This window comes from Alexandromys fortis, unplaced genomic scaffold (genome assembly GCF_014885135.2).
Source record: "Alexandromys fortis isolate MF-2015 unplaced genomic scaffold, M_Fortis_MF-2015_v1.1 scaffold_201, whole genome shotgun sequence".
In the NCBI taxonomy this organism is placed as follows: domain Eukaryota; kingdom Metazoa; phylum Chordata; class Mammalia; order Rodentia; family Cricetidae; genus Alexandromys; species Alexandromys fortis.
In genome coordinates, this window is record NW_026068087.1 from 2577894 (window position 1) to 2591280 (window position 13387).

The 13387-nt window shown below is 42.2% G+C and overlaps 1 protein-coding gene across 1 annotated transcript in view; it reads right to left on the reverse strand.

The window, feature by feature from the left end:
• Lamb1 (laminin subunit beta 1) overlaps positions 1–13387 on the reverse strand; it is a 63305-nt gene that overhangs the window by 49099 nt on the left and 819 nt on the right. Inside the window, exons 2-6 of the mRNA XM_050122269.1 lie at positions 12647–12822; positions 10348–10483; positions 7310–7383; positions 1431–1619; positions 1282–1345 (exon numbers count right to left, since the gene is read on the reverse strand). Of these exons, the coding sequence (XP_049978226.1) occupies positions 1282–1345; positions 1431–1619; positions 7310–7383; positions 10348–10483; positions 12647–12822 (639 nt within the window). The remainder of the gene's footprint in view (positions 1–1281; positions 1346–1430; positions 1620–7309; positions 7384–10347; positions 10484–12646; positions 12823–13387) is intronic.

The window sequence follows — 13387 nt, forward strand, 5'->3', positions numbered from 1 at the left end:
ACTGTTAAACAGTGGCAAGAGCTCTGAACTAAGAATTGTATCATATGAACTCAAGATCCACCTGCCATTTCACTGCCCCATCACCTTATGCTTGTTATCCAACTCTGCACTTGGGTCATTCATCTATCAAAAGGCTATACAATCCTCACCTTACTACATATACTGGCCACGACTGGCATTTCTGATATTTCTCAGTGTTCTTACTTCCTATTGCTTATGGATAAGAGCCCTTGCCAAGAGTTTTAGCAGAGCACAGGCCACATAGGCAGACATATTTCCCAGTATCTTTTGTGCTCTAGCTACAAGACTAATTATAGCAATGAGCAAATGTGATATGCACAGCATCCATGTCTTATCTTTGTACTTGACTTCTAGAATGAGGAAACAGTGATAGTGTTCTAATTCTGCTGGTGTGGATAATCCTAAGGAGATAGTCTTATAGCTATGATTACCAGATTTAGCAAATAATAAAGGATACTCAGTTAAATTCGAATGGATAATAAAAAGGCATTTACAGTTTAAGTAGGTCCCCAATAGCAAGTGATGCAAATTATGTTAATATTGGATAGGACACATTTGTACCAACTACAAATGTTACATGTGATCTTGAAAAAGAACTTGTTATTTATCAGTCACTTAAATTTAACTGGGTATCATCTTGCATTTTATATAGTAAAACTAATTGTGGCAATTGAGCTATATTTCTTAGAGAATCCCTCCAGTGCTAGAGAGATTGCTCAGTGGTTAAAAACACTGGCTACTCTTTCAGAGGACTTAGGCTTGATTTTCAGCAAGTATGGTTGGCTCACAATTGTCTGTAACTCTACTTCCAGGGGATCTGACATCCTCTTTTGGCCTCCTAGAGCACCAGGAATGAACATAGTGCACATACATGCAGGTAAAACACCCATATGCATAAAATTAAAATGTAAAATCACTCCCACTAGTTTCATACTTACAAAAGAAACACCTGTTTTATTTGAGCAACTGTATTTGGGGGAGGTTTACTATAGCAACTCAATTTATACTCTAATATGCTGAGCAACAAAAAGTATAAGGTGGCATGGTCAGTATTCTGCTGACATAATCAAAATGTGTTCCCTATCAGTGAAGACTGATTACTGTTAATCTGAAGAGCTTCTGAAGACTATAAAAAAGGAAGAAAATGTAGGTGAATTTAGGACTGGGCATCAGTATATTGGTAGCAGGGCACTGGGAAGGAAGATACTTGTTCCATGACGACTGTTTCCCACCTAAGCATTTATTTGAAAACAAGCTTACTCTGTATCCTTGGACTATAAGGATCTTCTATCTTAAAAGCAGGGTCTAAAGCACGAAATATCACCTAAAAATAGATAAGAGGATTAGTATTTTTGCAATGATCAAAAAGTAGACTAGCAAGCAGAATTAAAACAAAGAGACATACAAACCTCTCCTTCTGTTGAGGGCTCAATATCAGAATATCGAGAGTCACAGATGATGTCATCCACTTTCTTCATGGGGCCAGTCGAAATGCCTGGGAATGAGCTCTCACAGTCATAGGCGAAGTATCTGTACACACCCCAAGTCTTCCCAAAGTCAGAAGACCGCTCTATCAGCATAGCAGCTGGACGGAATGTCTGAAACGCAGGAGAAAAGTCTCGTTTGGTGCTTTTGATTGCTGATCTGTCCTTTTCAAAAATGTCATGCATTGTGTGCCAAAAGCCCAACTTCATGTGGTTGGTATATCAGACTTAGCTCACTTTTGAACACTACACGCTATTCTGTGGAGGGTGTTCTTGCAAGGAAACACTTCTCCCACCCTAGTAGATCAACAAGCTGCTTCTCTTTGGAAGCTGATTATAAACAGGCCTTTGTAGCTAGCATATTTTGGTATATTTAGCCACTGTTCCCATGACAGAACTGAATTTGAATGCTTGCTCTTTCACTTCTTCATTTAATCATTCAATAGATGTAATGAATGCCATCCATATGCTGCATAGTCTAATAAGGAATACATATGACCATAAAATATCATAGTGCAATATGTCAAACACCACAGTACAGTCAAGAAAACAAGCAGAATTATTCACAATAGCCAGAGTGGCAACATCCCAAGTGCCTATAAACTGGTAAAGGAAGAACAAAATGTGATAACACAATAGAATATAATTCAGCTGCAAAAGGAGGGGAACGCCATATTCACTGTAACACAGATGGACCTTGAAGGCACTGTGCTAAGTGAAATAAGCTATGCAAAATCTCAAATATTATGATTCCATTTATGTGAAATACCTAGGATAATAAATGGAGGCAGAAACAAGGTCACAGGAAAGAGGAGTAGGACAATGAGGGATTAGTGCTCAGTGACTAGTTAGAGGTCCTATCTGGGTGACGACAAAGTCCTGGAAATTGACAACAGTATGACATCTTGAATATGTCTAACATCATTGAGTTATACACGTAAAAATGGGGAAATCTGTTATGCATACTTTACCACAAAAGGAAACATTTTTAAATAACAGAAAAATTAGAGACCATTTCACAGAAAAGATAATGTCAAATTGGGATCTCAAGGGTTGGATCTCTTCAATAAATGAAGATTATACTTAGAAAAACAACTCTGATAGCATTGTCATTAAACATGGAAGAGGACAAGAAGCAGAGAAACCAAAGAAAGGTGAAGGCTGTTAACTCCACAGTTATAACATGGACAGAGAGATATAAAGTCAACTATTCTCTATAACTAATGACAGTATAATGTATTGAATTACATTTGGTCAATTAGACTGTAGTGAAAAAGAAGACAGGAAAGAAACACAAGGCCCTAAGGCATGGGTGGCTGCGTTGAAAATTATATGAACGCTCCTTTGGGGCCACATACATGGGTATGGTGCTCAGTTTTACAAACAGAATTTGGAAGTTACTGCACTCACTTAATACTTGAATCTCTCCAACAAAGCGAATGGATGGTAAGGGAAAACAGGTCAGTACTCTAGAAACGTGCCTAAAAGGCCGAGCACAGGAGCTCTGTGTGCTCATGGGGGAAAAGCAGGTACCAGAGGAATAGGGAAAAAAACAAATACTCAGAACAGGTTGAAGATTTCAGGAGGGTGTGAGGAAAAAGTTCAAGTGGAAATAGGAGAGAAAGCAGACAGAACTCTAAAATAGGCACAGGCAGATGCCTCACACTCATGAGCATGCTGTGTGCACAGGCAGATGCCTACACCCATGAGCATGCTGTGTGCACAGGTAGATGCCTACACACATGAGCATGCTGTGTGTACAGGCAGATGCCTACACTCATGAGCATGTGGTGTTCACAGGCAGATGCCTCACAGACAGATGCCTACACCCATGAGCATGCGGTGTGCACAGGTAGATGCCTACACTCATGAGATGCTGTGTGTACAGGCAGATGCCTACACTCATGAGCATGCTGTGTGCACAGGCAGATGCCTACACCCATGAGCATGCTGTGTGCATTTTACGAAGGGGAAGTCAGATTACCATGGGGGAAAAAAATCAAAGGAAAAATTAGTCAACCTAGGAAACAAAACTTAAATAAAGATGAATTTCTGAATTAAAATCATCACTTGGGAAAAGAAGCAAAGTAAAAGAAGTAAAATAAGATCATCATTTGACCAAATCTTTTGCAGAGTGCCCATCTTGGAAATTAACAAAAATTCATTAACCTACCTTCTACCTTCCTTAATAATCTAATCTGATTAACAGATAAAGTTACTTTTCTATGTATCCAGGCATAGAAGAAAACAATGCTTTATCAAACTGAAGAGAATTGTAGACTAATAATTTTTGAAAAGGGAATAAGAAGCACCTTTGATTATCTGAACCTGGTATGACACAGGTACAGCCAATCCCATGAGATCAGGCTGGGACGACGAGAGCAGGCTTGGAAGGGGCACACCTGGTCTGTTGTCTCAGTATCAAAAGGCAGCAGGGAAGTAACACACAGAAGCCTGTCCCAACTATGCTTCCTTCTCTCTCACTTCTGAAAACTCCTAAATCCCAAGTGACACGGCCAGTCATCCAATTTCCTGTGGAGTTATGAAGCTGCGGGAACCGGAACAGCTCACTTCAACTAAAGGATGGAAACCTTCCCCCCACTCTGCTTAGTCATCAAGCTTCTCAGGCCCCTTATTGCTACACAGGGGCTGCTGAACACATAATAAACAGAAAGGACTGGAAACATCTGTCTATAACAAAAACACTGGGTATACAACACACGAGTGAGTTTTTCTAGTCTAAGAAAACCCAATCCATCTAGCAACCATCCATCCCGAGCCAGCCTGTTGGAGAATAAACATAAGTTTTTCATCTCTGTCCTGCTTCCTCTTCTTTTCCATTTACAATGCTTTTAGGGACTCGCATCTTCCTAAGGACTTGTACTTCTAGGCTATTTTGGACACAGCCCTTTCCTTCCCCTGTCCTGCCTCCAATCCTTCTCAACTTCAAGGTCAACCTTTGATTCTCAAGCATCCAAGTGATGTCTCAGGAAGCAGAGGATCCTCCTCTCTACAGTTGTTCCCAAAGCAGCAAGGGTGGCAGAGTGTAGACGCAAGTAAATTTCAAAAGTGTTTAAGAAAAGGTGAGCGTCTGGAATTTAAAATGCTCTATAATCCAAAACTATTTTAAAAGACAAGGTCTGACTATGTAGCCTAGGCTAGCCTGGAACTTTCTATATAGCTCAGACAGGCCTAGAACCCACAGAGACCCAACTGTTAGAGTGCTGGGTTGGTGTCACTATGCCTGATTTCCTTGGTGAGCTTTTTGTCTGACCTCTGGGTCAGTGGTTCCCTACTTCCTATACAGTTTACATTCCTCAGCAAAGAGTCAGGCTCCTTAGACCTGCTTCTCCATTCTTACTTCCCTCGTCACCCTGAGCTTGAAGCATGTAAGTGCAAGTACTAGTGAGTAAGTCTGCCCAATGATCATACAAAGGTACACTGCTCTCAGACTCATCCACAAAGAGCAGTTTTTCTGTCTCTTCCCTCTGAAATCCTTCTCATCCCTGAAGATTTTTCCTTATGCCAGGTTGTTAGTGTAATAGTTTCCTCTAAGATAAAAACATCCATCCTGCAGGAAGCTCTATTAGCAGGAAGATAAACAACTCAAAATAGCTTCAGGATGTCCCTGAAACTGACCAGAGTCTCTAGGCCCCAATAAAAGCTAAGAGTCCCTTTTCGAGGGAAGAAGTCAAGCTGCAAAGAAAACTCTCAGACAAGACCAGCTATGAGACAAGCAGAAATCAGCTGAGCTGCCTAGAAGAGGTTTAGACCAATTGAGACACTTAGGAAGGACTCGCCACCCTGTTGAGTTGCCTGCAAGCTGTGCAGCGTGCTGCAGGTTCCCAGCTCTTGTGAGCTGCCATCCACGCTGCAGTCCTTGGTGATGCAGCTGTCCTTGAGTCATTTCTGCTCCAAAGTAACCCTCAACACATATTCTTGTAAGTAACTCCAATAAAATTCACTGGTTCACTAAGTTGGACTTGGGTGGCATCTGAACTTTGGTCTGTCATGGGTTCCCTATCTGAGCTGAGTAGAAGAGCACATTTTGTCTGCCCAGGAAAAGTTTTGTCACAACACAAGCTAACATTAATATCACTATTTACAAAAGGTGTCAAGAAAGCTTGCCCTTGTTCCCAGAGTACAGGGGCATGCCAGACAACCTTTTGATACAGGCATTTTCCTTCCCATTTTACAGTAAAGAAGTCACAGCTCTGGCCACATGTGCCAGGAAAGGCAGAACACAAATTGCCAGGTCTGCCGTGCCCCAGAGGTTCTGTTTTCTCACAGAAGCTTGGAACCTGAAGGACGAACCTCCTCCAGTGTGCTGAAGTTGGTGCCATGTACCCACGGTTCATTTGGCACTGGCTCCTCAGCCTAACCTTTAGCACTATACCTAGCCTTTAGGTATAGAACAGAATTTCATCTCTGGCCCCCTTGAATTCAACCACAGAATATGCATTCAAAGGACTCTGAATGTAAAAGAACTCAGCCATCTGTGTATGTCAGGCAGATGCTTTCTCCAAAGTAAGATAGGGCCACAGACATCAATAAAGAATATCACGAAACCGGGCGATGGTGGTGCACACCTTTAATCCCAGCACTCGGGAGGCAGAGACAGGCGGATCTCTGTGAGTTCGAGACCAGCCTGGTCTACAGAGCTAGTTCCAGGACAGGCTCCAAAGCCACAGAGAAACCCTGTTTCGAAAAACAAAAACAAAAAAAGAATATCACGAATATTTTAAAGAGTCTCATAACATGAAGATGGCACCCTCATGTGGGGCTGAGCTTGAATTTAACCACTAAGGTTGAGTGTGGTTAATGAAAGCAAAAAAATATGGCAAGGAGTCCCTGATAAGTCAGTGATAGCCCTTATCCAGCCACTTCCAGTATTAGATGTCACTATTAACATTCCTGCCCCAGTCATTGTCACTGTGGCTAATTTGAGGGACAACAAGGGAGTGAGGTACACAGACTGGGAACCATGGAGTTTGACGCCCACCTACTCACATTCTGATTCCCATGCCTGCCCTTGTTCCTTGGCTTCTCAGGCTTGAGGGTCAGACAGAAACAAAACTTCTGTGCCTCCTTGCCAATGAGGTAAATCGATCCATAGCCCCTTTATCTAACCTGAGAAGATGCCAGTAAGGTCCCCAACTTCAACAGAAAACTATTCAAAAGTGATTTTAATCTGGAGAGAGTAAGTAAATTATGAGTTTTGTGTGTACTGACATGTACTTTAAGCCAAGTGAAGTCTGTCATTTCCAGGCAGCTGCTTAAGAAACAAAGGCACTTTGTACAGAGACACTCCCTGGTCCTAGAGTCATTTTACATCTTGAAAAGAAAAATGGAGAGAAAAAAATCTGCATTTAAGAAGGTATGCATTTTTTTTTAGGGACTGAGAAACTCTTCCCACACTTTTGCAAAATCTTGGAACCTAAGAAAAAAACACTTTCTTTTGCGTTACCAAATTCAGCATTTAAAATATAAACCTGAAGGATCAGATATATACTATGCAAATGAGATTTGGGAGGGAGCCAAACACTATTTTTCTCTATGGGAGAAATAAAGAGATCTCTAATTAAAAGTTTATAGATGAATTACCTTGGGTTAGAGAAGTTATTGACATGAAAATAGAACGCGGGAAGGGCAGTTATCCATGTCCCTGTTTGAAAGCCCCTCAATTATCCCAATACATGACAACAGTAACATTTAAGTTCCCAATTATGCCAACACATAATAAACATTGTTTTTTTCTGAATGTAGAAATCACAGTGCTCTTGAGAAAGGGAGGGATTCCTTACCTTAAAAGTCATTATGAGATGAGTGAAATGGAATTCTGCTTCTAGATCCAGTTGGATAGTTACATTCTCCACACCTATAGATTTTTAAAGCAATAAAGGAGATGGTGAGACTAATGGGGAATGTCTGTGAAGAGCTGACTTTCTTCCTAAATGGCCTGTAAGCTCCTCATACAAATCCCTCTTGTGTCTTAAAGCTGGAGTTGAAGCTATTAACGGGGGCCCTCTGTACTTATTTTAGAGGTGAGGCATGAGACAGAATGATTCTTTAGTTTTCCATATATTATTCCAGAGTTCAGCTTACTGAATTTACTCACTGCCGCAAGACATCTGGCAGGAGATCTCTCAGTGCTGTCTGCTTAGTGGCCATAACCACTGCCCCAATCCTCTAAGCCAAATGGGGAAGGGGCACACGTCTAGTGCAAAGTAGGGGATCAGTTTGTAGAAGTACAGTAGGAACACAAATATTCCTTTTTTCCCCCTAAATGATGGGAACGAAAGCAGGTGAGTATCATGTGTGGTAGTACATGTCAACTCAGGAAAACGCATCCTTGATAGGAGCAACCTTTGGTTACACTTCTACATTTGGAAAACATTTTCCTTACCAAGGAGGCAGAGAACAAGCCAGGAAAATAAACCTGTCCCCCCAAAACCAAAAACTTCTTCCCTTTCAGGGGGAAAGCCTGAACAAACAAGCCTTTGCACAGTGTATGGTGCCCTGAGGGTAAGAGACCCACTAGAACACACACACACACACACACACACACACAAAGTCACTGGAATTCCAGGGATAAAAAGCACCTCCCCCAAGGCCCTAAGGACCTCTAAGATGCCCCCGGGGTTAAGAGGACTGTTCAGTTGTCCCTGTAAGAAGATGCCTTTAGGATTCATCTTCCCAAGCAAATAAGTCTTGAATGCAGGAAGATGGGAATGTGTCAGAATGAATCATGTTACAGCTGGTATATTTTCAGGAAGTCAGTAGGACCTTTTGAAATAAACACGCCTGCTGGAAAACGGCCAAGTCGACCGAGGGGGAAAAGTGGTCACTGGAACGGATGTGAGTTAGTTGGAATGTTAAAGAAAAACACCATAATCATAGCCATGAGCCTTATCTAATTTACTAAAAAGAACTATCGTACAAAACTACTCTAAGCATTTCTTTCTGAGTGAAACATTAGCTAAGCAACTATACATTTCTGCCTTTCTAAGCTTTAGAGAGAATGTAAAGCACAAAGCAAGACTAGCACCATTCCTGTAACAAAGGGACTGTCTCAGCAATGTGTGTCCCTGAAGCACATTCCATTTAGAATCCAGGCTGATAAAGCAGGATGGTTTGCTCTTCTTTCTCTTAATATGGGAAGAAAAAAAATCTGTGGAGAACATAACTATTTTACGGTGTATCTAATTTACTAGATTCAAGAACAGATCCTTATGAAGAGTGAGAAAAGTCCCGGTCATCTCCCGCCAGTCCCTGAATCTGAGCACTTAGATTCAACCTCACCCTCTGACCACTCAGCACCTGAGAACACACAGAAAGGAGATAAAGTCACAATCACAGAGAGTCTGCAATTGTGAACTATCAGACAACAGAGATGACAAGGTGCAGGGACAATCAGTGATTTCTGGGCACCAAGCCCCATCTGTCTAATCTTATCTATCCTCTGTGACAGAGCTCAGGCCTCACTGTTTGCAAAATCTTTCTGGCATCTGGCATCTGGGATCTTTTGTTCCCCTCGAAGCTATTGAAATGAATGAACTCCTGACATCATAAAGAAAAACCTCGAATTACATTTAAAACTATTTTACCATTTCTTAACTAAAATGGGGCCATCCTTGTCTCCCAGTTTCCACTCCACTGCAGGGTCACTGCAGAATGTGGGTAGTCAGGAAGAGCTCCCGGACCCTGCTCATAAGAAGGTTTATGCTGTGTACGCAGTCCTCTGGAACTCATTGGTAGAATCTTTTTTCACACTGGACTACCAACCAGTGTATTTCCTTGTAAAAACAATCCATTCTAAAGAGTAATCTATATGCTTTCTTGAGGGTTCATCTCTCTCAAGCAAGTTTGGAACCAATAGGATTCATGATCAATGAACATGCAACCTTCCCTAGAAACCAAGTCCTTCTAGAAAACACACAATTCATAGCCAATTACTGACAGCCATAAAAGAATTCCTCATAATGAGATGAATGACAGGCGCCTGCAGGCCCCTTAGAACTCCTGAGCTAGGATCTGTAGCGAAGATCTAGTTGTTTCCACATTGTTTACAACCAAGCTTAGGTTCACTTCTGCAAGGGCTTCTTCCATAATTTAAAAAAAAAATGAACTCAAATGTGCACAGCAGCACACACCTGTAATCCCAGTAACTTGAAGACGGAAGTAGGAGCCATCCTGTGCTTCATGTAAAGCAACAAGGTTGTTCAAAACACACATCTAAGATCTAGTATTACATGGTTAACTAGCCAATATAGCAACTCTTCCTGTATTCCCTAAATTTGGTTTTATAACAACATTAACAGATTGATTGGTTAAGCCAAATGACCAAAAAAGAAGGAAAAAAAAGGCTGAATTCCCATCACTGCTAGCAAAGAGGCACATTGACAAACTGTACAATCATATCACATTGCTTATTTTATGGGATGATCATTTGTTTCATGAATCTTCTGTAGCTAGAAGGTGTCCTGCGTTTGCCTTTTCTGGGGGGCTGGCAACAAAAACTGCTCTGTTCTGTGTAAGACTGAGTATGCAGTCTTCCTTTGCTCTCTCCCCACTCCCCTTAGCACACACCCACTCCCCAGAAGCCCCCTCAGGGTGAGGCCTATGAACACTCCTTTGGTCAAACACTGCTTCTGACAAGACACAAACTTCAGGAAGGAGGGTCAGATTTGACCAAGCAAGTTGAATGCTCCAAAAAGTATTCTGCCAGTAGCTCTAATCACAGGGCCAAGACTACAATCTGTCACAAATACCCATGGGAACTTGCTTCCCAGTTAACAGTCAGTCACCCTCCATGGAACTTGTTCTCACACCAATCACGTACCATTTTCAGATTGCCACCAAATCTTAAGGCGGTTCGGAGCAAATGTGGTAACCACATTTTCAATGAGATGGCTGTCAGGATTGAGGGTCTCATGATAAGGATCCCGGGAATCACATATGAAGCATTTCTTGTCCTCCTAAAAACACAGCATTTTCATGAGTCTATGAAACAATCTCATTAAAAAAATCATTAAATCCACAATACAAAAAAAAAACAAACAAACAAATGACCAACCACCTTCAAGAAAGGTGAATGTGGAAAAATTATGCAAATGTATGTCATATTTTTCACTTTTAAACTTATTGAATTATCTGAAATGCTCTGGAAAATTATCTCCTCCTTTCTTGCAAACTTAAGATCAGGAGTAAAAAAGGGGGCATTGTTTCCATAAGCTACCAATTTAATCAAACTTAAATTTCTAGGGTTAAATCTTAATCTCAGTAAATAGCTTACTCAGTAGTAAGAACAGGTATTAGAGAGTCTTTACTGACATGATGTAAACTGAAAATCAGGGGGGAAAAGAGAACAAAACCCAATTCAGTTGGCCTAATTTTCCAAAACATACATGAAGCACAGACCATATATGAGGCAAAAGTATCGAGTCCTTGGGGTCCAGACAGCCAGATTCTTAGTTTCTACTTCATCTGAGGTTGGTGTTGAGCAGGCTAACACAAAGCTGCTCAGAGTAAGGGGAGAGGTCCTGAGGAGGAAGGTCTGTGCTGGGATCCACATAAACACAGCTACCCTGGCACCAGATCTCTACTCTTCACAATACATTGTGGTGAACCAGAAACAGAACAGTTTCAAGATTCCTTTCCCATATGGAGCTTGGCTCTGTGCCTTTCGTTTCTGGAATACAGATTATTTTTACATCTAAAAATTATGTTAAGGCTGAAATATCTTCAGGTTAATGTATATATAAAACAGAATTTGGTCAAGGGTGATATAAAGTCAAGTCAGATTATATCTTTACAATTGTATTTATTTAATTAAATTCTTGTCAAAAATGATTTGAAGATTGGGGGTGGGGTGGGGAATAGGAACCCTGGAACGATCAGGGCACGGATGCAAAGGGATCAGGAACTACAGTTCTCTGCTTTCATTTTATACCCAGTCATTCCAGAAACAGAGAAGACCTTGAGATCTGTGAGAAGCACTCTACAGTGTCACAGCTAATCATACAAATCAGGGAGTCTGGCTCTACTTGCTTTTAAGTGCACTTTTCACTGTAGCCCAAACTGATTTCAGAGTGTGGTGATCCATTGACAAAGTGCCCTGACCTCTGAAGTAAACGTTAGCAAGACAGCTTAGGTGAAATTGAAATGCTATTATTAGAAAAGCTAACATTAATTGCCTTCATTAACTTGTAGTCAAGGAAACTAGTACTGAAGAACAATTACCAGAACTTTAAAAAAAAAGTTTAATTATAGCCTCTCTTCTAATCAGGAGGAAGCAGTCTAGACAGCTCTGTATAAACCTAGAAGCGTATGAGTGGAATCCACTTTGCCACATTGTGACCCCACCTCACTAAATGTGCTAAGCAATCCCAGGTCACTGTCCTGATGAACCACAGTCACTCCATAACCTTCTGAAATTGTCAGAAGTCCCATTCCATTTCCAGTCTCTGTTTTAATTTTTCCCAGGGGTTGGGGGTTGGGGGAAAGAATAAGCAAAAAGATTCTGTTTCAAGATATTTTATGATGTTCTTTCTTTTATATTAGCTCTTACATAAGTATGGCTTCTGAAATCTAAACCTGAGTCCACATTTAGAAGCATGTCCCACCCAGAAATTTCATTTTGGTCTTTCACCATCACGATGCCATGACAACCAGGGCATTTTTCAGTAAGGAAGTGTGTCTGATCCTGACTGAATCACCTCACAAGGCTTCAGTTTGGAACATCCTTATACTCAAGTGAAAGATGGAAAACCCAACACACAAAATGATCAGTACACAAAGATGATGATTGACCCATCTTCAACACACTTTCAAAAGGATTGAAAAAACAGCAGCAGCAACTACAACATCAAACACGCAGGACCCTACGGGGCACAGAGGCTAAGTTTCTCTGCAGCCCCGGCTTCCCCTACTGATTGATGGTGGTGGTGGCAGGAAATGTTTGGCAGATTCGACTTTGCAAACTGAGACTGGGAAGACTGGGTGAGCTACCAGCAAAAGCCCAGGGCTCCTCTGCTGGCTGAATTCCTATTTGAATTGACAGCAGGATGTGAAGTCTCCTGGGCATGCCTCTTTGGTCGGCCAGGAGGAGAAGATTCAGTCCACAGTCAGACCCGCCTTACCTGCAGGTGGCTGACAATACAATAGGGCTCTGGTTTGTGCAGTCCGCACGTTGAGGTCACTGTGAGCTTTTGAGCTCGGCCGATAAGAAGGTCGCCAGTGGCAGGGTAGCAGCTGCCTTCTGCACAGCCGTAACTGAACTCTGGTTCCTGAGCACACACTCGGGTACCCCACAGGGCTATAATAGGGAGAAGGAGGAAGAAAGCAAGGGACAAGCCAGAGCAAAAGAAAAACAGCAGGAGGGGCAGGGAGAGAGAGGGGGGGGGATTCAAAAGAAAGGAGAATACATAGGAAAACACAGAAGAGAAATAAGCGCAGGAGAGACCAGGAAAGTCGGGACAAGTAGAGAAGGATGAGAAAAGAAAACCAGACACGTCATTAGGTTTGACCAGCAGTCAGCTGAGTGCATCACCTAGGAAATCCACCCGACTCTTTTGTCTACTCCGATCTGCCCCAGCCAAGCAGCCCCTCCGCTAAAGGTGGACCTTGTGAACCGGCCACTTCGACGTACGTGGGCCAGGGCGCCGTGAGGCTGACCCCGCCAAGCGTTGCACCCCCGCTTGTGAGAACTCGAGTGCACATGGCAGTGCCCACACCCTCGGTGCCAGTGTGGGAGATCTGTGGGCGTAGGGACACAAGAACAAGTACTCATGCACGCGCCAGGGTCACCGGCGATCGCGCCCGGCTGAGGCACAGCGTTTGCCATAGAAGCCGATTCCCTGAGCTTAGAGGCGGTTGGTGTC